Source organism: Puma concolor, chromosome E2, assembly GCF_028749965.1.
Source record: "Puma concolor isolate L17-30 chromosome E2, mPumCon1.1.hap2, whole genome shotgun sequence".
In the NCBI taxonomy this organism is placed as follows: domain Eukaryota; kingdom Metazoa; phylum Chordata; class Mammalia; order Carnivora; family Felidae; genus Puma; species Puma concolor.
Genome location: NC_141681.1, coordinates 31,272,686 through 31,298,954, shown reverse-complemented (window position 1 = coordinate 31,298,954; position 26,269 = coordinate 31,272,686). Strand labels below are relative to the sequence as shown.

At 37.8% G+C, this 26,269-nt stretch overlaps 1 protein-coding gene across 2 annotated transcripts in view; it reads right to left on the bottom strand.

Annotated features, from left to right (window-relative positions):
- Positions 1-26,269, bottom strand: part of LOC147573465 (protein fantom-like) — a 76,189-nt gene that overhangs the window by 48,970 nt on the left and 950 nt on the right. Inside the window, exons 1-8 of one of the 2 annotated variants that reach the window (XM_086689414.1) lie at positions 18,399-20,720; positions 15,814-15,920; positions 15,456-15,506; positions 14,594-14,773; positions 13,934-14,051; positions 9,147-9,599; positions 5,419-5,570; positions 644-1,022 (exon numbers count right to left, since the gene is read on the bottom strand). In XM_086689414.1, the coding sequence (XP_086545540.1) occupies positions 644-1,022; positions 5,419-5,570; positions 9,147-9,599; positions 13,934-14,051; positions 14,594-14,773; positions 15,456-15,506; positions 15,814-15,920; positions 18,399-18,474 (1,516 nt within the window). In that variant the 5' untranslated portion in view covers positions 18,475-20,720. Of the gene's footprint in view, positions 1-643; positions 1,023-5,418; positions 5,571-9,146; positions 9,600-13,933; positions 14,052-14,593; positions 14,774-15,455; positions 15,507-15,813; positions 15,921-18,398; positions 20,721-26,269 lie in introns of those variants that run through there. The other variant, XM_086689415.1, reaches the window with a different exon arrangement.

Here is a 26,269-nt window from a genome sequence, read left to right as displayed (position 1 = left end):
AGTATAAATATGTTTTTTGAGATTTCTCTTAACTGATTTAAAAGACAAATGCATAAAACAATAATAGTAAACTCTTGTTTAACTTATAAAAAACTAAAAAGTATATGATAATAACAGCACAAAGGAGAGGGAGGCAATGGAGCTACATTGGGTAAGGAAACAACACCAGACAGTAACTCAAATCTACAGGAAGAAATAAAGAATACAAGAAGTGATGAATACATAAGTCAATGTGAGAGTCTCCTATATATATTGTCCCTTCTCTTAATTTCTTAAAAGACAAAAAGTTATACAAAGCAATAATTATAACATTGTATTGTTGGGTTTACAACATATATAGGCATTCTATATATAAATATAGGACAATAATAACACAAAGGACAGGGGAGGAAATGGAATTATATTGGGGCAGTCTTTCTATACTTTGAGGGGAACTGTTAGTATTAATTTTAGACTGTGGTAAGTTAAGACACATATTGTAATCTGCAGAACTACTAAAAAAAATAACTAGAAAAAAAACCCATAGGCCCAAAGTTGAGGATTATTTGAGAACATTAGGAAGATTAGTTATAGACAGACCATATCCATAACTAAAGTATAATTTAGGTTTTTACAATTTCATACATTCAAGAAATACACTTACCTGAAATACACCTGTCATGTGCCAGTGAAATCAGAGGCACATTGGCTTTTCCTATGTAAATATTTTCTTGAGTGTCACTATCATCAAACACATAAAAACTCAGAGACTCTGACTTAAGGTATCGGTCCAAATCCATATTCATTGGCACTGGGAAACACATATGATCATCAAACTGTGGATCATTGCTACTGGGAATGATGGCTGTATCGTGGTCTGCAAAATCAAAAAACTTGTACACAACATATGGGTGTGGCTGAAGGTGGTTTGCTCGGGACTGCAGACAGTTGCAACATCTTATTGTAATATGAAGTTCATTTAAGTTGCCCTCTGTGGAATCAGTAGAACTGAGCTGAGCAGTTTTGGGTGCCTGCTGACTTGACTGGAAAAAATACATATTTATATTATAGTAATAATACAGTGACAAGATCAACAGCAGCTGCCAAACCCCAAACAAAATAATTTTGTAAATGTACAAAGAACTGCATATTTGCAACTTCACAGTGAATTTCTCAAAACTAATACTCCCTAGAACATGTGTGAACAGGTGATCTTAAGTGATTAGCAATAAACATAGAAGACTGGGTATACATGGAGAGACTGCTGTTAAAATAAAAAATAAAAAAAAAACACCTGATATTCTTTAATTCTATTTAATGACTAATGAGTAAAGTTAACAGATGGGTCCAATGACAAATGTCCTCTAGTTCACTATTAAGAGCTAATTCTTCAACCATTCCAGCTATTCAGATCATATCCCACTCTTAAGAATCCAGTGAACCTGATGGAGCCCACCTAGAGAGATGATTTCATTACATTTGGATTGGCCCTCATCCTCAACCAATGGTGTTTGGGGAAGCAGATATATTAGCCCAAGACAGCAAGTATAGTGAGGTTCAACTGCTATAACAACAAGAGAACAGGGTGAGAGATAAATCTTAGAGGGCAGAAAAAGCTAGAACTGGGAGGACATTCTAGAAGACAGATGAATGAGAAGAATTATTAGGCAGAGCTAGAAGTTACTCTATGGCCCCTTTTGGAACTATAGTTTAGGGAGCCTGTGCATAAGTATTTTAGCAAACAAATACACTAATCAATTGTTAAGTCCACCATAGCTGATGACCTGGGACAAAGAAACATTAGTGTTCCAGGGCCTTGTTCAGTTTAGTGTTGGAAATTTCTCTACTTTCCACAAAGAGGCCCCTCTTTCATAGCATTTTTGAATCTGCGTTGAGCATCTGGAACCTCTGACTCCAGAGAAGTTAACTGGAGAAGGTGAAATAGAACCAAAGTCATAATGCCCTTGGTAGAGACATCAGTGATGTGGAGAGGGCAAGCCTGAAAAGGGAATCACAATACTGCTTTCCCAGGGCTGGCTTGTATTCAACTATAGAATGTTGAGTGGAATGATTTAAAAAGTATCCCTTCTTGGGGTACCTGGGTGGCTCAGTCGGTTAAGTGTCTGACTTCGGCTCAGGTCATGATCTCGTGGTTTGTGGGTTCAAGCCCCACATCAGGCTCTATGCTGACAGCTCAGAGCCTGGAGCCTGTTTCAGATTCTGTGTTTCCTCCTTTCTCTGCCCGCCCCCCCCCTCCCCCATACTCATGCTCTGTCTCTCTGTCTCTCAATAATAAATAAACGTTAAAAAATTTTTTAAAAAAGTATCCCTTCTGCTTCTCACTCCAAATCTACCCACAAAAGTTGGAATTCCAACAAATGACTCACCCAAGCCAGAAAATGGAAGTATAAAAACAAACTACAAAACTAAATAAATAACCTGGTCTCTCTATTTTTAATTCCTTTTTCCATTACAGCACTTTCTAAAGTATGCTCTGAAGAATACTAGTCCAGAAAGATGATCTCTGGGAAACAGGTGCCATTCTTTCTTAAGTTTGGGAATCTGTCATATTAGTCATAGTTCTTTAACTGAAAATTATAGAAACAAATTCTGTCTAGCAAATACAACAAAAGAGACTTTAATGTAAGCCCATATGGTTATTTCATCGAACTATAGAGCAGAGATGTGGGTGGGCCTTAGGAAGGTAATAGGACTGGAAAACCATCAGAATTTCCTCTCAATCTAGTCTTCATTTTTCTCTGTGTGTTTGCTCATTATTCTCTTTCTCCAGTCCCATTTTCTTTCCTTTGCTGCTTAACAGCAAGAAGATGGCTGCCCTATGGCTCTCAAGCATGTTCCAAGCATGGAGAGTCTTGCTTTCTCTTGAAAGGAATCTGATAAAATACCTAGGAATAAACCTAACCAAAGAGGTGACAAATCTATACACTGAAAAGTATAGAAAGCTTATGAAAAAAACTGAAGGAGACACAAAAAAATGGAAAAATAATCCACGCTCATAGATTAGAAGAACAAATATTGTTAAAATGTTGATACTACCCAAAGCAATTTACACATTCAATGCAACCCCTATCAAAACAACACCAGCATTCTTCACAGAGCTAGAACTAACAATTCTAAAATTGGTATGGAACCAAAAAAGACCCCAAATGGCCAAAGCAATCCTGAAAAGGAAAACCAAAGCTGGAGGCATCACAATTCCGGACTTCAGGCTCCATTACAAAGCTATAATCATCAAGACAGTATGGTACGGGCACAAACACAGACACACAGATCAATAGAACAGAACAGAGAACCCAGAAATGGACCCACAAATGTATGGCCAACTAATCTTTCACAAAGCAGGAAAGAATATCCAATGGAAAAAGGACAGTCTCTTCAGCAAATGGTGTTGGGAAGACTGGACAGCAACATGCAGAAGAATGAACCTGGAAGACTTTCTTACACCATACACAAAAAAGAAACTCAAAATGGATGAGTGACCTAAATGTAAGACAGGAAGCCATCAAAATCCTAGAGGAGAAAACAGGCAACGACCTCTTTGACCTAAGCTGCAGCAACTTCTTACTTGACATGTCCCCAGAGGCAAGGGGAACAAAAGCAGAAATGAACTGTTGGGACCACATCAAGATAAAAAGCTTCTGCCCAGCAAAGGAAACAATCAACAAAACTAAAAGGCAACCGACGGGATGGGAAAAGACATTTGCAAATGACATATCAGATAAAGGGTTAGAATCTAAAATCAATAAGGAACTTCTCAAATTCAACAGCCAAAAAACAAATAATCCAGTGAAGAAATGGGCAAAAGACATGAATAGACACTTTTCCAAAGAAGACATCCAGATGGTTAACAGACATATGTCAAATGCTCAACATCACTCATCATCAGGGAAAAACAAATCAAACCCCCAATGAGATACCACCTCACACCTGTCAGAATGGCTAAAATTAACTCAGGCAACAACAAATGTTGGCAAGGATGCGGAGAATACAGGAGTGCTGGTTTGGAGGGGCATATGCCCCCCCAACGTTTACAGCAGCACTACTGACAATAGCTAAAGTACGGAAACAGCCCAAATATCCATCAACAGATGAATGGATAAAGAAGATGTGGTGTGTGTACACACACACACACACCCACACACACCCACAATGGAATAATACTCGGCCATCAAAAAGAATGAAATCTTGTCATTTGCAACATGGATGGAACTAGAATGTATTATGCCAAGCGAAATAAATCAGAGAAAGACAAATATCATGTGATTTCATTCATATGAGGAATTTAATATTTAAAACAGATGAGCGTAAGGGAAAAGAAGTGAAAATGATATAAAAACAGAGGGAGACAAACCATAAGACACTCTTGAGTACAGAGACCTGAGGGTTGCTAGTGGGGTGTTAGGTGGAGGGAAGGGCTAAAGGGGCAGTGAGGAACACACTTGTTGGGATGAGCACTGGGTGTTATATGTAAGTGATGAATTACTACATTCTATTCCTGAAAAAAAAAAAAAAGGCAGAATCTGATTGGCTCAACTGGGGTCAGGTGGATATCCCTGAATCATTAGTAATAGTCGGGTGGATAGTAGGAGAGAACAGGATCACTAAACGTAAATCTGGCCCCTGGAGGCTCAACCCCATGGGTTGGGAGTGACGGCAGTCCAAATGAAAAAAGATAACTATGACTTGAGCAGACATTCCAAAATGTTTCAACTCTATTTTATTCCTTTGTTACTCAACCCAAGTGCATACTTTATGCTTTCCTCTTGGGATTCTTATTATACATGAGAAGTCAAGGACTCTATTTAACTTTGCCTACTTTAGTGTTTTCTGCATTCATTGGATCATGGCATTCTTTTGGAAGTATGGCCAGTAAGGCTCCATAAAACATAGTTTGGGAAATGCTGCTCTGAGGAATTGCATTTAAACTTCCAATTCACAGAACTGCAATTCTATTTTTCAAAAGTGCCCTGGGTAGCACAAGGGAGTTCTTTTGTGGTATTAGAAAATTCTGTACCTTGGTTGTGGTGGCAGTTACATGAATATATACACATGATAAACCTGCACAGAACTAATACTACACACACACACACACACACGAGTGCATATAAAAACTGAAAAATCTGAATAAGGTCTGTAGCCTAGTTAATGGTATTATACCAATGTCAATTTCCTGGTTTTGAGAGTGTACTGTAGTTATTTAAGATGTTACAACTGGGAGAAGCTGGATGAAGGGTACATAGAACTTCTCTGTACTGTTTTTGCTACTTCCTGTAAGTCTATAATTATTTCAAAATAAAAAGTTAAAAAGAGTCACTTGATGGCTATGAAAGAAAATGATTTTGGTTTAAAGCATGACATATAAAGACATATTATAAAATTTCTCTGTCATAAAAATGTCTTAAAGTCCAACCAGCTCACCCAATGCATTTGCTCTGGCCCCTTATAATTTGATGTTATATATCCCAAAGCTTTTGCTCGTTCTCGATAAAGTCGAATTGCTTGATCCATGGGAATTCGTAATCTGAACCAGTATTCCACTATGCCAAAATTTGGGATGTCTCCTTTAGTTCCTACAAACCAATGCATAACTCACTGTTAAAATTTTATACTGAGTAAAATAATATATGACTTGCACGAATGATGTGTGATTGGCAAAGAACAGAGCTGAAGAAAATAAAGTTACTTCTGCAAGCATGAGTTTCATTGTATGTTAAGTATTATTAAAGAACTATGTCAAATTATGCTTGAGATATTCCAATTTATACTGTTTCAATACTTCTAAAATATAAAGAAAAAACTAAACACTGTCTTAAATACTCCACAGATTCTTTCTGATGCTACAGTAGCTTGTTTTTAATAAGTTGCACTCAATGTAGACTGACAGATAAAATATGAAAGCCCACAATTATAAATGTGATACTCCACATTGTGATTCAACTTCCAAGAGATCTTGGGCACCTCTCCACTTCTCTACTGTGCTACCAGTACAGGGATAAATGGCACAGCTGTGCCAAATATATGCAAGCCATGCTCGCATGATGTTTGCCCCCATACACCCTCAGTGCTCCTTTTGACTCAGGCAGCTCTTCATCACTCTTCCTCTGTGAAGATTTCCCCTATAGCTCCTGGGGGACTTAAGAACTCCTTCCCAGAGAAGAAGGATATCCTCTCATTAGATCATTGACTCTTTTCACATAACTGTCCATTCACCAGCCTATTTCTCTACCTGCACTCTTAAGTTTCTTGAGGGCCAGGGCTGTGGTTTCCATTGATACATTCCTACCAGAGGGACTAGTACATAATGGGTACTCAATATTTGGTGAACAGAGGATATTCTATATGTAAACTTTCCTAAACATACCATATTATTAACATTATTTCCCCATTCTCTTCATTGGTTTCTTTCTCGCTAATGGATCATTCTCATCAACATATAATACTTCATTCAAATCTGCTATCATTAAACAAAAAAGTCCTAAAACAAGAATATTTATGGATACACATATTTGCTTGTATATGCTTAAAATTTCTTTGTGAAAATTTGTAGCCTTTGGTGAGGGGGCCTAGGGTAGCTGAGGGACAGGAGTGCGAGAGAGATTTTATGGCAAAAATGTTCACTTTTTTATTTTTTGACTTTGATATTTATGTTACCCCTGTGATCAATAAAATAAAATCCTTCCCCGGAAGCTAAGTCACCCTCTTATCATTCTGAAATGGTTTCTTTACTTGGCCTCTAGGATACTGTATACTCTTGGTTTGCCTCCTAAGTGACTGGCTACTCTTTACTTTCCTCTGCTGGTATTTCTTCTTCCTCCTGAACTCTAAATTCTGTGGTTTTCCAAGGCTCCGTCCTTGGCCACTTTCTCTGCTTTCTGTACATTCATTCTCCATGTGTTATAACCTAGGCTAAAGGCTTAAAATATATTCAATATGGTAATGGACCCCCCCTTTCATATCTTTATCCCTGACCTTTGGGCTAGTTAGTGCAGCCCATATGCCATTTCCACTTGGCTGTCCAAAAGGCAGGTCAGTCTTAACTTGTTCAAACAGAATTCTTGATTTTCTTCCTCAGGCCTTCCTTTCTCAGGCCTACCTCAATAAATGGCCTCACAATTCTCCTTGGTGTTCGTGACAGAAATCTTGGCCCTCCACTTCTCTCATTACCTTACATACAATTGATAAGCAAGTCTTAAAGGAACAGTTAACTAAATATACATTGAAAATAATCATTTGTCAATGTTCTCATTACCTTCTTCTTCTTCTTCTTCTTTTTTAGAGAGAGAGAGAGAGTGTGTGCAAGTTGGGGGGAGAGGGCAGAGAGAATCTCAGGCAGGCTCCAAGCCCAGCTTGGAGCTCAATCCCACGACACTGGGATCATGACCTGAGCTGAAATCAAGAACCTGAAGCTCAACTAACTCAGCCAGGTTGTACCAAGGTGCCTCGCTCATTACCATCTGAATTCAAGCCACCATCATCTCTCCACAGATTAATGCAATAGCCTGATAATGGTCCTATTTTCTCTCTTGGCCCCTACAGACTCTTCTTCCTACAGCACCCAAGGCAGCTTTTCTAAAACCTACATGTGGGAGCACCTGGGTAGCTCCGTTAAGCATCCGACTCTTAACTGTGATCTCACGGTTCATGGGTTTGAGCCCCACGTAGGGCTCTGACCTGAAAGCATGGAGCCTGCTTGGGATTCTCTCTCCCTCTCTTTCTGCCCCTCCCCTGCTCGCTCTCTCTCAGAAATAAACAAACATTAAAAAAATAAAATCTATGTGTGATCATGTCACTTCCCCCCTCAAAACTCTCCAATGACTTTCATCACCGAGAGATAAAAACTCCACGTTCTTCACCATGACCTACAAGACCTACAAGTTTTTTCGGCATGACCTAGTCCTTCCATAGTTTTTCTCTTTTATTTAAGCTTATTTAGAGAGAGAACGAGCGAGAGAGCAAGGGAGGGGCAGGGAGAGAAGGGGGGAGGGGGGAGAGAGAGAGAGAGAGAGAGAGAGAGAGAGAGAATCCCAAGCAGGCTCCGCACTGTCATGGGGCTTGAACTGTGAGATTGTGACCTGAGCTGAAATCAAGAGTCGGATGCTTGACTGACTGAGCCACCCAGGTGCCCCTTGGTTTTCTGTTTTTCTTTTTATAGTGTATCTTCAAAAAAGTTTTTATTTAAATTCCAGTCAGTTAACATACAGTGTAATGTTAGTTTCAGGTGTAGAATTTAGTGATTTAACACTTCCATACAACACCTGGTGCTCATCACAAGACGTGCCTCCTTCACACCATCTCTTATTTAACCACCCCCCCCCCCCAACCTCCCTGCTGGTAAACATCAGTTTGTTCTCTACAGTAAGGAGTTTCTTGGTTCGCCCCTGCTCCTTTTCCTTTTGCTCATTTGTTTTGTTTCTTAAATTCCACATAGGAGTGAAATCATATGCTATTTGCCTTCCTCTGACGGCCTTATTTTGGCGTAGTCATCCTTCTATTGTTTTAATCGCTTTCCTGCTTTAGCCGCTGGCCTTCTCGCTGCTCCTCCAATATGTCATGCTTGTCCCTCCACCTTGGTACTTGGTGTTTCCACTGCATGAAACATTCTTTCCCCGGATCCTGTCATGGATCTTCACTCAGGTCTCTACCAATGTCACCCATCAGGGATGTCTTTGTCTGAGTTCGCCATCTTCTCTCTCTCTCTTTATCCTGTTCATTTTTCTCCATCTGATGAGATATATATTTGTTTTATGGCCTGTCTTCCCCTCTAGAAGGTAGGCTACACGATGGCAGGGGCTCTGTCTTATTTAGCACCGACCCCTGTATTTCCAATGCCTGCTAACAGTGATAACAAATGATCTTACAGAATATTTGATGAATGTACTACAACATTTGATCAAAAAAGGGTATCAATACGGTAAATAAATACATGCACTTAGAAGCTTTTAAAAAAGTAATAGCCATCGCACTGATATCCTCAATGACATTTAGGATAGTCCAGTCTATTCTGGGCAGCTCAGTTAGAGAACACTGTCCAACAGCCTCAAGGGATCTTGAATCCGTACGAGAAAAGATACTAATGTAGAGCATCATAGTAACCTATACACCAAATTAGTGACTCACACATCCAAAGCTTATAAGATTGTACTTACCAACCAAACTTGCTGTGCAAAATATGCGACCACTTTTTTCTAGAATTTCATGGAATCTCAGCTGACAAGCTGCAAGTGTTTCGTAATCTGTGCTGTAAGCTTGGTGGACCTCAAGAGTGACAGTATTCTTCTGAATGTATTGTAAAAATAAGTCGTCAACATGAACAAGATACTGAGAAGTGAAGTTATATTCTGGGTGGAGGCCTTGCACTATGGGAGAGGTCTGTAGCTCAAAGTCATAGAAAGCATAGGTACAGAAAGTGACAGGCTCTTTATCTCCAGACGCCTGTAAAACTTCAGAAGAAAAGGTTACTTTGTTGATATGGATTTCAAATAGGTTTTCGCCTCGTTCTAAGTGAATGGTTTCATCAAATTCATCAACAGAGTCATCTGGCATGATTTCTGGTTTAAATTTATACTGCTTGGTGCCATAGGCAATATCCTTTAATTGGGCTGCAAGAGAAGACACACAGTTTAGATATTTTTAAATATTGACATATGAAGATACAAACTGGCTTTTGAAGTGGTAGGAAGCTAAAGTGCTTTTGGTGAAGAGTCTCAATCTTAAATTCTGTGACCACACTGTTTTTCTGTGAGTAATACTGTATTATACAAAAATTCGTCCTTGGTTTTGACATCGCTTATTAACAACAAAATTACAACTCAAGTTAGAATATAGCCTGTACCAGGGAAGAGGAAAAAGAAAAAAAGAAGAAAAGGCTTTTGAAAGTACAGCTGAGGTAAATATTTGGATTCTTCCTGTTCCTCTGCTTCTGCTTTATTACCTTCTCTCCTTTAAAGTCGATTTCTCTTTCTGCTGGCTCCTTCCCTTCAGCTTATTGAAATACATACTTTCCTACTTTTAGGGGTGATGGATAATGTTTATTGTCTTGATTATGGTGATGGTTTCATAGTGTATCCATGGGCCCAAAACTCACCAAACTGTATGCTTTGAATACGTGCAGTTTAAAGTATGTTAATTATACTTCTACAAAGCTGTTTTTTTAAACAGATATCTCTCTTTTTTTTTTTTAAAGTTTTGAGAGAGAGAGAGAGAGAGAGAGAGAGAGAGCGAGCATGTGCGGGGGAGGGGCAGAGAGAGAGAGAGAGAGAGAGAGAGAGAATCCCAAGCAGGCCCCCTCACTGTCAGCTTGGGGCCCCACGGTGGGGCTCAGAGTCATAAACTGTGAGATTGTGACCTCAGCTGAAATCGAAAGTCAGACGCTCAACCAGCTGAGCCACTCAGGAGCCACAGATGTATCTCTTTCTAGATACACATTTTATCCCCATGTTATATCCACATTTCTGGAAAGAATAATGTATACTGGAGTCTACAACTCCACATCTAACAGACACTCTTCTTCAACTTCTTGCGAATAGTAGCTGCCTTACTTTTCTTAGGAAACTGCTCCAGAATAGGTCACCAGGAACGAATTAATTGCTAGATTGAATGGGCTTTGGTCCTTGTATTAGGTGGTTTCTATCCTTCCTTGACACTGATGATCACTTTCTCTTTTTTGAACCTCTGTCCTACCTTGGTTTCCATGTCATCATCAACCTGGCTTCTCCTTTTACCTCTCGTGTCATTCTTTTAGGGTTTCTTTCCTTTTCTCATCATTTGCTGTGGTCCTGTTTTTATCCTCTCCTTAGATGACATATTCTCATGGGTAATCTCCCCCTTTTATGACTTCTGCTACTATAAATATGCTGAAGACTCTCCTCTATTAAAAAAAATTTTTTTTAGCGTTTATTTATTTTTGAGAGACAGAGAGAGACAGAGCAGGAGTGGGGGAGGGGCAGAGAAAGAGGGAAACACAGAATCCGAAGCAGGCTCCAGGCTCTGAGCTGTCAGCACAGAGCCCCATGGTGGGGCCGAACCCACGAACCCCGAGAACATGACCTGAGACAAGTCAGACGCTTGACCGACAGAGCCACCCAGGCACCCTAAGCTTTCTATTTTTAATTCAGATTTATTTCCTGAATTCCAGACCCAGAGATCTGATGCCTTGCTGGGCCCTCTGTCTAGATATCCCCTTGGCACTTCAAACTCGATATATCCAAAATAGCATGCATCTAACACCGAAGAGTAGTCTCTTCCAGTTATTTCTGTACTTTGAATCTCAGGCGCTGATGTCAGCATCCATCCAGTTGCCCAAGCTTGATACCACGGGATCATTCTAATTTCCCTTTCTCTTAATTCTCCCCACATCACTAGTATTCAATAGTGTTTCCTAAGTCGTTACAAATTTGCCCCTGTTCATTCTCTGTCCACTAATGCTACCTTTCTTACACTCCCAGTGTTTACCACCCAGATTATGATGGAACCCAAAGTGCTTCCTTACTTCAGATCTTACTCACTCTTCCTAGTAACTACAGCATAATCTCCCAAATGCAGTTCTGGTGTATTACTGTCTACCTTAAACACTGCTTAGTGGTTTTCTAGGTAGGTAATTAAGGTTAAAATTCTTCAGGGGGGGCAAGGGCACCTGGGTGGCCCAGTCGGTTAAAGGTCCGAATTCGGCTCAGGTCATGAGCTCACGGTTTGTGGGTTCAAGCCTCGTGTCGGGCGCTGTGCTGACAGTGCAGAGCCGGCTTGGGATTCTCTCTCTCTCCCTCTCTCTCTGCGGCTCCTTGACTTGTGCTTCCTCCCTCTCTCTCTCTCTCTCTCTCTCTCTCAAAATAAATAAATCATAAAAAAAATTTAAAAACAAAAACAAAACTCCTCAGGGTGGCAAGCAGGGCCTGGATGACTTGGTTTTCTCCAGCCTTGCCGGGAGATCCTCCTCCCCTTATTAACCAGGAGTGGTGCCATTCATTTACAAATGAATGGCAGCCCTTCACATTAAGGGCATTTTTATCTGCCTCCTCTACTTCCTGGAAGGCCCTTCTTGCTTTTACTTAGTGGTGAATTCTCTAGCCTTCGGAGACTCCAAACCTACTGCGTGGCAGTCTTCCCCGAGTCTTCAGGTGTAAGTAGGCATCTCTCCTCAACGTATCCTCCGCATCTTTCGTGTTTCCTAGCTTCCCACTCTTCCCGGGAAGGGATACTCTATTTACTTGCTCCATCTTCTGAGTTCGCTGAGGGTGGGACCCGAGCTTTGTTTCCTATTTGACTTCTCACTGACCAGCACTTTGCTTAGCATGCAGGAAGAGCTTGAGCAGGTTTATGGGATGAATCAGTGAATATTGGGGACTGATAATATATATTGGTGAAGTTTTAGTAAGACCAAAAGGAATGAAAATCCCAAGCTACGTGACCTCCGTGTGATTCAGGAAAATTCTATTAAGCACATTTTTATTGAGTACTACTTGAAATAAAAGGTACATACTGCTCTTTGACTGCTGGAAAACCCTGTTCAGGCAGATCGAACCCTTCTGCTTAGAGCAGTGGTTCTCAAAGTGTGGTCTGGGAATGCTGAGGGTCCCTGAAACGGATTTTGGAGGTCTGTGAGGTCAAAACTATTTTTAAAACAATCCTGACATGTCATTTGCCTTTTTCATTCTTATTCTCTCACAAGTGTACGATGGAGTTTCCCAAACTCTACATGATGTGTGATATCATAACAGATTGAATGCAGAAGCAGGTTTAAAAACCCAGCTGTTTTCTATTAAGGTATACACCAAAAAGTTTGTAAAAATGTCAAACAATTAAAAAAAAAAAAAAGGAAAACAATTTAAAACAGTGTAACTTTTCTTACTATTTTTTTTTGGTATGGAAAATACAGCTTTTTAAAAATAAATACTGTAATTTATGTTAACATGTAACGGATTTACTACTGTTATTTTAGCATGACATAAAATAAATATTTTCCAAATTTCTCACTTTTAATTCTTACTAGAAGTATAGTAAGTATGACCCATAGAAGCAAGAGGCCCTTGGGATCCTCAGTGATTTTTCAGAGTGGAGAATTACTGCTGGCCTAGATCCATACATTAAACATTGTATGGCAGGGGACATGAAAGAGAGACAAAGTACTTGGCATCGAAGAACGTATCCTGCCATCACAGGGAACATGCAAAACTCCAACAATAAAGAACACTCCCATAATACAGTCCCCAAACATACTTTCCGAGTACATAAGAGGAAGGATGGTAAGTACCGAGGCAGTGTTTTTCAAAGTGTGGTCTTGCACCTGCGTCTGAGTCGCTTGGATTTCTAAATATAGCAGCATCATGGGCCCCTGGATCTCCAGGGATAGGGCCCAGGAAGCTACATTTGAAACAAGTTTCCCACATGATTTTCATACTTGCCTAAATCTGGAAACCACTGTAAGGGCATTTCAAGTAGAGGCATGAATGGTTAAGAGTGATGAGAGCCAGCTTCCTGGCACAGGCATGCATTGCATTTGGTTAGATTTCGAAGCAGGGTAAAAAGGGCGTACGTTGGCTATAAAGGAGGTTTAGGCGGAACAAAGATCCCGTGGTAGGACCGAGAAAGGTGAATCTGACAAAGAGCAAGCCGACTTGTCTGGCTGCGAGGCATAGCTTGCTGAGAAGAGAAACTCGAAATGAGGTGGTAAAGTTAGTTCTGCCGTGCTCCATAAACTACTTTGAAATCTTGCCTGCAACACTGGATCCAAAAAGCAGTAGAAAGTTACTAAAAATTCTTGAGTGGAAAAGAATCAGATAAAAACAACCTTTCTGGTAAATTCTCCTTACAGCTATGAATTGGAAAAAAAAAAAAATAGAGCAAAGAGAAATTGTGAGTGTAGATTTGGACGACATTTTCAACTGTCGTAAACTCTACTCGTCTAGTTACTGTAGACGAAGAATTGTGCGCATCGTACCTTCTAGTTTCTGAATGCGTGCAGCTCTGATATCAAGAAGATGAACATATTGTTCCACTTTGAGTTCATAATCTTGCTGCAAATTTTCCATCTTCTGGGTCACTGCTTCAACTTCCATCTAAAAAAGAGGAGATAACAAGTCTCAAGACTTAGGATTAGTTCCATTTTCATTTTTTAAAGTGACTATGACAAGCCTTTTCCTAGATCTTGGAGATACCAGGAGCTGTAAACCATGGTTTTCTGAAACAGCTCACAGTTTAGAAAATTATGCTTGGCAATGTTCATAAATCAGAAGTAAAATTAACAAAACCCGAGATCCCTTCCCATGGAGGTGATTTTCCCGTTTGTTACAGGCTACAATCACACGTGGTTGTGGCAGGACTTCAGGATAACTATAACCCATTTGCAGAATGTGCTAATATGAGCACAGGTGAATTCATTGCTGGTGTTTGGTCTCTAAAACCAGGGACTTAAAAAAAATATAGTTTGTTTTCCAACTATTGACTCTTAAGTACCTAGTTACGAGGCCACATTCCAGGCATGTGGTAATAAATGATAAGAGATTATAACAGATGATAATACATAACACTGCTTAGAAAAGTACATCATCAGTTGATTATTAAGGAAAATCTATTTTCCCGAGTTAGTGTTGCACCTTACCTGATAATCTTTATTAATTTTATGTTGCATAATTAGCATGTTTCGTGTCTTTTCAAGCTCTTGCACCGTTTCTGCATGAGTTGCTTGTAGCTCTCTCATGGAGCGTTCTAGATCTTTGTTAATTTTATTGTCTACTTTCTCTAAAAAGGAAAGGTCTCCATTTTTTTGTGACTTTTGAGCCTAAAATAAAAACATGTTTTCTTACTGAAATAAGAGTTTCTAAAATATAATCATGTGAATTAATATAGATATGGCAAGGAAAAATCATTAATTGAAAACAGATATATTTCCATTTTCCATCAGGAATAAAACAATCCTGATACAGAAAATATATTTAGATAGACATTTGGAACAATTACAGAGAATTCAAAAACCAGTTTATTACTTCATGACATAAAGAAGAATCATGTACATTTATTTCTATTTCTTCAATTGATTAAAGGCTACACAGTGTTGATCTAAAGGGAAAGAAATGTATTTTCTCGTGTCTTCTTATAAATAACAGAATATCCTAGAACTGAAAAAATATCTTCTGGTAACATTTATAATTCAATATTTTACTTAAGATAATAGGGTGTACCAAGGTCTCTTAGGACAAAATTGTTGATTAGTTTTATAGTGAGGTGTGTAAAAGTGAAATATTTGTACAGTTGGAGAAAGTGCTTTAAATAAGAGTTTTTGAGGTCTATTTTAATGTAATTTTGATGTCATTATGAAATATGTATATGCTGTAAGTAAATGTCACCTGACCACTTTCCTGAATAATTTATTCTCCAAGTATAAGGGTTACAGACAAGGGTCATCATTATGCTGAAACAGTTATATGTAGACATGAAATTCATGGTGAAGTTCAGAAAGTTACCTTTATAAGCAGGAGAGCTTCACTCAATTCATCAGCATTAATATCACTGTCCTGCAAAAGACAGAGTGAGTAAAAGCTCACAATGAGATATTAATGGAAAGTACAAGAGACATTCCAACTATGCAGATTATCCTCACGGAACATAAGCTGCCTGATAGCATGAATTAATAAACTAAGTAAAAGAGACATTCCGACTATTCAGAATCTGCTTCTGAAATGCAAGCTGCGTAATGACCATGAATTAATAAACCAAGTAATATATTTGTCTTCTTTTGCTTTGTAGTACAGTGTTTCCTCTGTGTATAAAATATTTAGATACAGATTTGGAGTTAATCTCCTAAATAAGAAAATAGTTCACCTGGTTGTAAAACTTCATGTGGTTTTTAAGTTCATCAAGTTGTTGCTTTTGTTCCAGATACTGTAACTGTAGTTCTCTATTTTCTTGGATGAGTTTCTCATTTTGGTCTTAAAAATAAAGTCAATGCCATTAGAAAGGTAAGAGAGCATGAGGTAAGAACACATTTAAAATTAATTTAATTCCTGATACACACCAAGCTGGATCTAGCATTGCTCTGGTCAGAGAGGAAATTATGCTAGCACCTAGACAAAGGCAGCAGGAGAATGAGGAACAAATGAACACGATCATGTGTCTACCATATGATCCAGTTTCTTATCAAAAACTGAAGACTGAAGTTCATAGTATTAATATAAGGAAATTGTGGCCTCTGGGACTTCAAAGGAACATTCTATCTAAAATACCTAAGAAAATATGTTTCTAAATCTATGATTTTTACTTACTTATTAAGGGTCCTGAAAGGCATGCAAAAAAAAAAAAAAAAAGTTTTTTTTTTTTTTTTGTCTTTTAGTGTTTTAATTGACTTCCTTGAGTTTTCTTTTTCCAATTTAGCATTAAGTCTTTTTATTAAAACAACATAATTTCTTTGGTAATAACGAAATCTGTAATTCTAATCAACCACACTTTGAACAAATCTGCTAAGATAGGAGGAATGGATTCTTAGCCAGGGCATGGTAGCATCAGTAATAATTCATGTGTGTTCTTTATTCATTGAGTTCATGCTGTTAATTAGTAAGACATGGACTCAGAGCTCTCGTTAAGGAATAGAGATAGGTTACATTCACCTAGGTTCTCATTTGCCTTGACCCACAATCAGGAGCACAGAGCAGAGCTACAGAAAATAGTAATAAATCCATGAAGAGACGAATTTTTTACTCCCTGCATTAAACATATGCTTAACTTAAAAAAAAAAAAGCAAGCTAACAAATCTATTCTTTGGTCTCATGTTCTTAAGCGTACTCTTCAACAGAGTTCATTGTCGGGGTCAGGTGTCCTCCTTTTTGGCTCCCCGTTCACTAACTCTAAACCATGTCATCCAAAGTGTCTCCACTAATTTCATCCTAGTTTCAAAGATTTGTGTTTACCAAAAGTCTTCAAGTTGTACATTTTTGTTTCCTTTTCTTAAAAAAAGCAAGTCAACACATTTGCCAAGAATTCTTTGCATAATACATTTGCACGCTGAATGCATGTTATACAAAAATACATTTCTGACTTTTATAATGCTTTTGTGTTCCCAAGACTTAACTTGGGATATATATACTACATGTAAGTAAAAATAGTAAATTACATAATTAAGAAGAAATGGACTAAATTTGGATATCTTTAATGTCACATATTTCCTGGAAAACTAAAAAGTAAAAAAAAAAAAAAAAGTGACTCTAGAGTATGCAGAGACATTTTAATATCAAATATATAAATGTTTTTATCTTATCGATGAAAAGTTAAAAGGTTATCCTTTTGCTAATATTTAGTGACCTAAATAAGAGTTCACAAGTGTGAACAGTACTTGGAAATTTTGAAGGTAAAGGTCAACTATTTGTCTTTCAACTCAAAATTAGGATTAATAGTAAATATGAATTGTTAGAGGAGATAAACAACTTGTTCAGTTACAGAGTACGGTAAGAATGCAGAACACTTTATTTTCTGTTGATTAGGTTAAAAAATCTAGATAGAAATGGTTAGGTAACAGAAAAAAGGTAAAAATAGTAAGAAAAAGATAAAACTAGAGGTAGTTTCCTTCTTGGCCTGCAAACGGGTTAGGGGTTCTGATGACGAGGTAACGTGTAAAGGACAGGACTATTGCCCCTTCCCCCAGATAGAGCGTTTTCTGATTACTATTTTCATGCTCTTGTTTCTCTCTTCTTTCAATATTTCAGAGCAGGGTTCTGAGAATGAAATGCTAGTAGGTATACATGAACTTATTCAAATGTTTCTTCCTTTGCTGATTTCTGTGTCAACAATGTCCCCGTTTCATGGATATTTTTTTAAAACTAGGGTGTTAGTAGTGGGAAAACAGCTTATTAGTGGGGGAAGACATTACTGAATATGAGTAACTTTCTCTCTACTAGATTTTATGTAGAATTATCCACAATATTTTTCCTTTCTCAAACTGTTTATTGGGGATACAACTCCTGGGTCTTTAAGAAGCCCGGAGACGATGTAGTTCAAACAAGAGATAGCCTTGCTGGATTATAATAAGAAAAATCAAAGCATCCTGTACAAGATGAAAAATAACCTCCTTACCTTATGATTTGACAAAAAGCAGGTTAAGCTAAACAGCATTTTATTCAAATGGGATAACATTTCACTCTTTTAAAATTATGTTCTTCAAGCACACCATTAATAAGCAGAGTGCGGAGAACAATCCAACTAAACAATTTTCAGAGCTCCTTTGTGCTAATATCTTCAGCTGTGATCAATATAACCATATGCATTATGCTGAATTATGCATTTCAGCTAAAGATAGAAAGGAACTTTCAAAAGCAGGGCCCTTAAACACATGCAGTTAATTTAAGCATTAACCAAATGCAAACTGCATTTACATATTCTTCCCCCACATATTCACACAATCTGAAACTAATTTGTACCTTGAATAAAGAGGTGAGTATTCTCTAAAAATAATTTGCCAGTTAGATGAATGAGTCTAAGAAGCCAGGGAAACATCTTCTGGCAAAGAATACTCGACAAATGAAAAGGTAAATGTGTGAAGAGACTTCAAAGTGGAATGAAACAATTTCAAAATCTGTAAGACAAAAAGGAACTTTCTACATATTGAAAGATTTCCTTATAAAGAGATTTTCAATTTTTTTTTGTTTGTTTAGTACTTCCCAGAAAAAAAATGGTTCAAGGCTGTAATATTTTTCTTATAATCCATTGTAACATATTCACCAAACGATCCCAAACTTCAGTCATTAGACTTATAAACTTCGGGTATTCAAGCAAAATAACTAAAATAATAGTTGACTTAAAAATAAAGATTCAGTACTAGCAATTCTTCTTAAGAAAACAACTGAATAAATGTGTAAAGATTTGTGTAGAGAGATGTTTATGATACTTAACAAAACTGAAACTCTTTAAAAATTCATCAGTAGAAGATTGTTAAGCAATTTTTTGTACATCCTCACATGGAAAACCAGGACAGACATTATAAGTGATGATGATGTGGGTTTATACTTATACTCAAGGAACGGTTTCATAACATAGTAAAGATAAAAAGCACATTATAAAAACTGTACCTGTGCACATACAAACAACTCTGGAAGGACAAACATAAACATATTAATAGTGATTATCTTGTGGGGTGTGGGAGTGAGTGACTTCTAGAAATTTTTTTGTTCACTGGATTTTTTAATGGTATACGTGAATTATTTTTAATCTTTCAAAAATCCAAGAAGACACAAAAGCTAGTGAAAAAAATAAGAATGGATTCGGTGGATTAAAATAACTTTGCAACTGTAATTTTAATAATTTAAAAGAATCTTTGGAAATAACTAAACAACAACAGATAGGTCTTAAAAAAAGACCACCAAGATTCTATTCCCTTAAGAGTTTCTTTCCAGAGACCAATGCAGATGTTTAGAGGTAAGAGTTTTGAAATTCTTGATATTTAGGGAAATACAGAAAGCACAGAAATAAGACAGGTTGTTTTCATTTCTCTTCTTTTCAGAGCAGTTTATATCTGTTTTTGGAAAAAAGCGGGAAATATAGAGTGCTTCTCCTTCCTTCAGTCAACAAGAATTTACTGAGCAACTATTAAACAAAAGTACTCTGTTAAGTACCACATTAAAATCAGGAACGATACATCTTTGACATCAAAACTTTTAAATACCTGCCCGGTCACCAATCATGTCACCATTTCATTCTCCTCACAATATTCTTGAGAAAAATTCACAAATAATTTTTCAGGAAATTTAACCACTTGGCAAATAAATACTGCACATATGTTTCACTGAAATTAAGACTACATCTATTGTAAGAAATGTTCTGATTACAGTCTTCCTAGAGTGTTGGAAAAAGTCAGACCATAATTTTAAAATGTTATCATTTATAAGATGCATCCCAATTTCAGAGATGTCAAAATGGGAAAAAAACTCTCTCTTATAGTTAATAAAATATGGCATTGTGAGCTAAATCAATAAATAGAGTACTGACTACATTTGTAATTTGTTTGTTTTTGGTTTTTTTTTTTTTTAACGGAGCCTGCATTAAACTTTGAAACGCTTGCATGCAACAGAATTACAAATGTTCAAAAGAAGCAACCTTATTATCACATCACTTGGTTTGCGTAGTGGATGAACAACAGATACAACATTTGAAGCAAATAATTCAATTCCCCTGTTGTGCACTTGTGTGTATAATCTAGTAAATCAGACATCTACTTTAATTATGATTATTTTATTTCCCTGAGATGAGAGGGGTGAGATCTGTGACATGAAACTTATTAATGATTATTATTTTAGCAGGGACATCTTGGCAAGTCTTCCTGGTATTTAAGTTCACTGTCACAGAGTAGATTTAGATATCTCATTATCACAGAGATCGTCCCTGTTTGACCTATCAAAACCAGTAAGCAACTATTTCTCTACTCTGTCATCTTACACTGCTTTGTTTTTGTTCCCACTGCCCTTGCCACCACCTGACATGTGGCATGTTTGTTTAATTGCTGTCAGTTTCTCTCTGTAGAATTTATGTTGCGTGAGGGCAAGGCCTTGGCTTTGCTCATTGCTGTATCCCCAGAACTTAGAACAGTGCCTGGCTCAAGAAATGCTTGTTGACTGCTGAACACAAGAAGGCTCAACAAAAAAAATTAAAAGACCACCTAAATGACAGTATCTCTGACCAAAAAAAAAAAAAAAAAAAAAATTCCTTGGGCTTCTACGCGAGGCTGAGTAAATGGAAATTTCAAGTGACCGCGAAACGCATGGAAGTGGATGGCTGTTGAGACAAGTCGGTAGTGGTTTTGTATGTACCTCTTTCGGTTTTGACTCTGTCAAGGATTTCAGTTTTGTCTGCTAGGTCAGACTTTAAGGCAGTCTCGAGTTGAGCGATCTGCACTTTGAGCTGCTGTTCCTTTAGCTTCCATTGCTCTTCGTGGGCAGCACTGAAGGCACTGCAAAACACACATGACATGCAGAGGAGAGCCTGGAGATCGGCCTCGACCGAGAACGCGAAAGAGAAAAGCTTTTAGTGGCACAGAGACCACTGTCATCATGTCTTAGGAATTAAGTAAACATATGCTGGTCTGCTGCTGTTGAAACCAAGGCGCCTCTCTCAGGCTGCGGTTAGGAAACATGAAAGGCTTTGTGGGATGAGCAAAGGAACTGGCCTTAATTTAGAGCTCTCCAGTCAGAAAAGTTGGCAGCGTGCAGCTTTTGTGGGACTAGTAAAGGAATTCAGATACTGTACATACTCCAGAGGAATCCGCAGTTCCAAACCTCAGCCATCAGCCTCGGATAAAACTATTCTCTCCCACATACAAACCCTCTTAAAACCGAGAAAAAGGGGCTCGCCACCTGATCTCTACTTCTAGAATCTGAAACTTTTACAGAGTCCGTGCTAATACCATATTCACAAAATTTCAGCCATGAAATGATAACACGCCGAAATACAAGACGGCAACTCTGCTATTATGAAGTAGTGATAATGGAGTTTTTGTCCTAAAAAACTAAACCGCATTAACAGGCTAAGAACAAAGTTTTACTTGTAATGTGATTGGGATGAAAACCTGGTAAGAACACCCTGGTAAGAATGATGAAGATTTTAAACCAGTGTTAAAATCCACTCATGATTAAATCCCAACATTCGTTTATGCCAGTGTTTTCCAAATGCTGATAAACTAAACACTGGTGCTGGACCAGCTATACTAAGCACTTGGGGAAATTTAAAAATGAAGATCTTGGGGCCCAGGAATCCAGAGTTTTATAAAGCTTCTGCAGGTGATAGCCAGGTTTTGGAAAAACTGATCTTGATCTGTATTTCAGCAGAAAACTATTATCTGTGAAGCTTGATATGACTGAATAATTATCAGCAGCTTTGACCCTTCTCCTTATTTTAAACCCAGTAAATGAAACAAAAATTTATAAAATCTGGTTTTGTACTGATGATGAAGCAAATGGAAGAAAAACTTATTATTGAAAATTGCCCTTAATGCTGCTCCCAGCTAGTCTTGAGGTTTTATTCCAAAAGAGGTACTTTTCTGGGAGGCATAGCTTTCAAAGGAACAGAATTATGTATCTATTTTACATTTTGAATGCTTTTATTGCATTTAAAATAATATGAACTTAAAAATAAATGAAATTCTAGAAGTTTCTCTAAATATGACATCTGTTTCTTCTATCAATGTTCTCATTTCACATATGGAACCTTAAAAAATGCATGAACCTATATACCAATATTTTAAGTTAATTTGATCAAAGGTACAATTACCTAGACTTAAATGAAATCCAAACAAAATATGCACTTTAAATATTAAAGAATATTCCTTTACATTTTCATTTTTTAAAATAAAGACCAAATATAATTTCTGTGTCTAGTCAAATTATATAAACCAAACACACACATATGTATGTATGTGGGTATATGGGTGTGTGTGTATGTGTGTGTGTGGGGGGGGGGGGTGCGCGCGCGCGTGGGTCTTGTATTATTAAAAACATGTACTACCCGGAAAAAAAAATTAGCATGATGAAATAGTCACAATTATACATTATATCAGACGCCAAAAATTAGAAACAGTAGTGTTCCAATAGCATTAGTACCAGCAAAAAGATCACCAACAGTTAATCTGGCAGAAACATCAGAAGCTGTATGTGTTTAAATTAAGAACAATTTAGCAGCCTGGTTTTTCCAAACCCACAAAATACTAGTGTAAATCAGCATAAGTCAATCTGAATTTAGTCCACTGCTATCTTCCCTCTAAATTTAGGATTACATTCCACTGGAGTTTCATGAGGAATTCCTTTTGAATTTACTGTATTCCTCTGTGCTTGGAGCCATCTGTGTAACTATAAATGGTGAACCACATCTGGCTCCATTTTCTTTGTAAAGGCTGTGTACATGATTAAATCTGCATATGAGAACAGTCTTTGAGAACCTTTTATTCATGAAAATGTTTTTGTATATTGCCTACAGTGACAACTGGGGGTGGGGTGGGGGGGAAATCATAGTTGGTCTGTGTGCACATTTCGTTTGTTACATTATGTTGCTGAAGGGAGAAAATGTCCATCCACAGCTGAATGTCCATTGGTGCCTGTGCTCACTGGCACGTCCACTGGCGGTCATGGGTCAGCTTATACACTCTTGATCAACAACATGATCAGACTGAAATAAGAGCTAAAGAATTCATCTCCACCCTAAGGCTTTTTTCTTGCAGAAGAAATTCTATGTATTCCCATGTTTAAGGGCACCCTAATGTGAAAGAGAGGGAAGAATAAGCTCTAAATCATCCATGAAGAAATCCACAGATACTTTAGTTAGGACCTAATGGAAATTAAACACATATTTACATAGGGATAATTCACTTACTGAAAGAAAATAATGCCCCGAATGTACTCAGTTTGATTTCTGAGAAGCACAAAGTGCTCATATTTGATCATATGGGCTTTCATGATTCCTAGAAGACTGCAGGGGACAGGTGCTCACTTTACAGAAAGGGAGCCCAGAAAATCTATGGGTGGTCAGCAGGGCTCCATTGAATTTTGGATATTAGATGGCTACTACTTACATTGTAAAAACCTGATTTACCCAATTCTCAAAAATGGTTGATACCATCTTCAAAAACTAGACCAAGTCTTTTTTTCTTCAAATAGGTATTAGTGTCTCTCAGGGAGTTAATGCCTTAAAACCACCTCTAACAGATTCTCTGGATCCTGTCCCAAATTGACTAAATCTGAATTGGATGGTGATGGCTCGAGGCTGGGGGAGGGAAGTTCCAAAGGGGTGGTAAAAGCTACATTTTGCTGTTTTCCAGGTTATTCATACATATATACTACAGCTGAAGGACTATTGTATTCATGAGTGCTATCACCCTAAAACTATACTAACTTCAAAGATGGGCACAGCTTTGCAATGTCGTAGCATAGTTTCTCTCTGACCATGTAGATTTAATTGCAAAAAAGCTTATTCTGAATTTTCAAATGGAGTATTTCTTAAATAAGGTTATACTTACTTCTTGGCATTGTATCAAAAATGTTTTCTCATATTAAAACGAGCTCATTCCAAATACTAACATGAGGGTTTTATCTTACCAGATGATTCTCTAATATGTCATATGTCAAGTAATAAACACATTCAAAATTTCATTTGGGAAAGGAAGACGAGAATGTAATCTGCAAATCATATTTTTCTCCTGAAAACTAGCCAGTTTTGAATAACAAACAAATGCTTTCCTTTTAAAAACACGCTATCACTATGACTAACCAAACAGGGAGTAAATTTTATTTAGTTTTTGATGAGCACTAGTTGTTGGCAATGATGGTAACAGTGCCATGGAATACAAGAGCTTTAAAGAATTTTAAAGATGACAATGATTTTTGTAGAAGTTTCTCCAACTGTTTCTGAAAACATACTATATTTTAAAAATCTGTATTAGAGAATTTTACAGTTCTGTTTGCTATCATGTGTGCTTGCTGGGTTTTGTGCTTAAGTGACATTAACTTTTTTTTGGACACAAAATGTTTTGACACTCATTACACACATTTACTTCCATATACCTCACACAAAATTCAAGTGTAAGCAGCATAATGAAGTCTGTTTTTAATGTGACAGGAAAAAATGTAGCTCAAGCATAAAACATTAAAAAAAAAAAAAAAACCCTTCAAAGTCAGATTTACACTCTCAGATCATCTTCTAATATGGAAAGATAAAGTTTCACGGTGAGAAAGTAAATATGAGAAAAACATGTTCCTCTCAAAATTCCAGTTATGCATTATTCCCAGCTAAGTTTAATGTTTTTTATTCCCAGAAGGTATGTTCAGTAAATCCTCAAATAGGGAAGTAGAAAAAGTATAAGTAAGGGCCAAATGGCACTTATTTTCTTGTATTAAGACCATGTTAAATTATTTGAAATTACAAGATGTTGAAGATAAATATAAATCAATAAAAATTCCTGAATGTATGGTAGTTCTATTATTCCATGAATGTTTCCCTTCCACAGAACCAGTTTTCCAATGCAATTAAAATCAGAGAGATAGTGAAGCACAGGGGGAAAACAAATCAAGTTTTAGAGTCAAAAGAATTGGGTTTGGGTCCTTTACTGGAGTCTCAGCAATGCTGTGTGACTCCGTACAAGTCTCTTAATGTTTCTTGAGTCTCCATTCCCTCATCTCTAAAATATGGGGATAACACTATTTTCTCTGCCCTACAATGCAGTGGTTGTGTGATCTATATACTGAAATTTGGAAATTTCAAACACGTAACTACCAAATCCTTAGATATATATCAATATAAACCTTGTATTGTTCTATAGAAGTGAGAATATAGGGGCACCTGGGTGGCTCAGTCGGTTAAGTGTTGGACTCTTGATTTCAACTCAAGTCATGGTCTCGTGGTTCTTGGGTTTGAGCCCCACATCTGGCTCTGTACTGATAGCATGGAGCCTGCTTGGGATTCTCTTTCTCCCTCTCTCTCTGTCTCTCTCCCTCCCCTCTTCCTCTCTCTCAAAATAAGTAAACAAACTTAAAAACAAAAAGGAGGTATAATAAATGCTTTAGGTAAAATTAATCAGGGTTCATGAGAGAGGGGCCAGAACAAAGCCATAGGGCCAAATGATTTGGAAGGGGTCCAAGGCAGAACCACATAAAGATTTTTAACCAGTCTATCCTTGCTAGAGAGCCCCAGATATTATTTTAACTGATGTCTGAATCTGTTATTGATAACTGTTTTTTATTTTTTAATGTTTGTTTGTTTATTTATTTATTTTAACGTTTATTTATTTTTGAGACAGAGAGAGACAAAGCCTGAACAGGGGAGGGTCAGAGAGAGGGAGACACAGAATCTGAAACAGGTTCCAGGCTCTGAGCTGTCAGCACAGAGCCCGACGCGGGGCTCGAACTCATGGACCGCGAGATCATGACCTGAGCCGAAGTCAGCCGCTTAACCAACTGAGCCACCCAGGCGCCCCAATGTTTGTTTATTTTTGAGAGCGAGACAGAGTGTGAGTGGGGGAGGTGCAGAGAGAGAGGGAGACAGAATCTGAAGCAGGCTCCAGGCTCTGAGCTGTCAGCACAGAGCCCGACATGGGGCTCGAACTCATGACCTGCGAGATCATGACCTGAGCCGAAGTCAGATGCTTAACTAACTGAGCCACCCGGGTGCCCCTGCTATCGATAACTCTTAACATCATGAGCCACTTCGTGTAAGGACCATCAGCACTAGTAGGGAAACAACATAGATGATCCGTGCCACTGGAATGATGCCTAACATTAATCTGTGTATCTTTTCAAAGTAAAAACAAATAACAGCC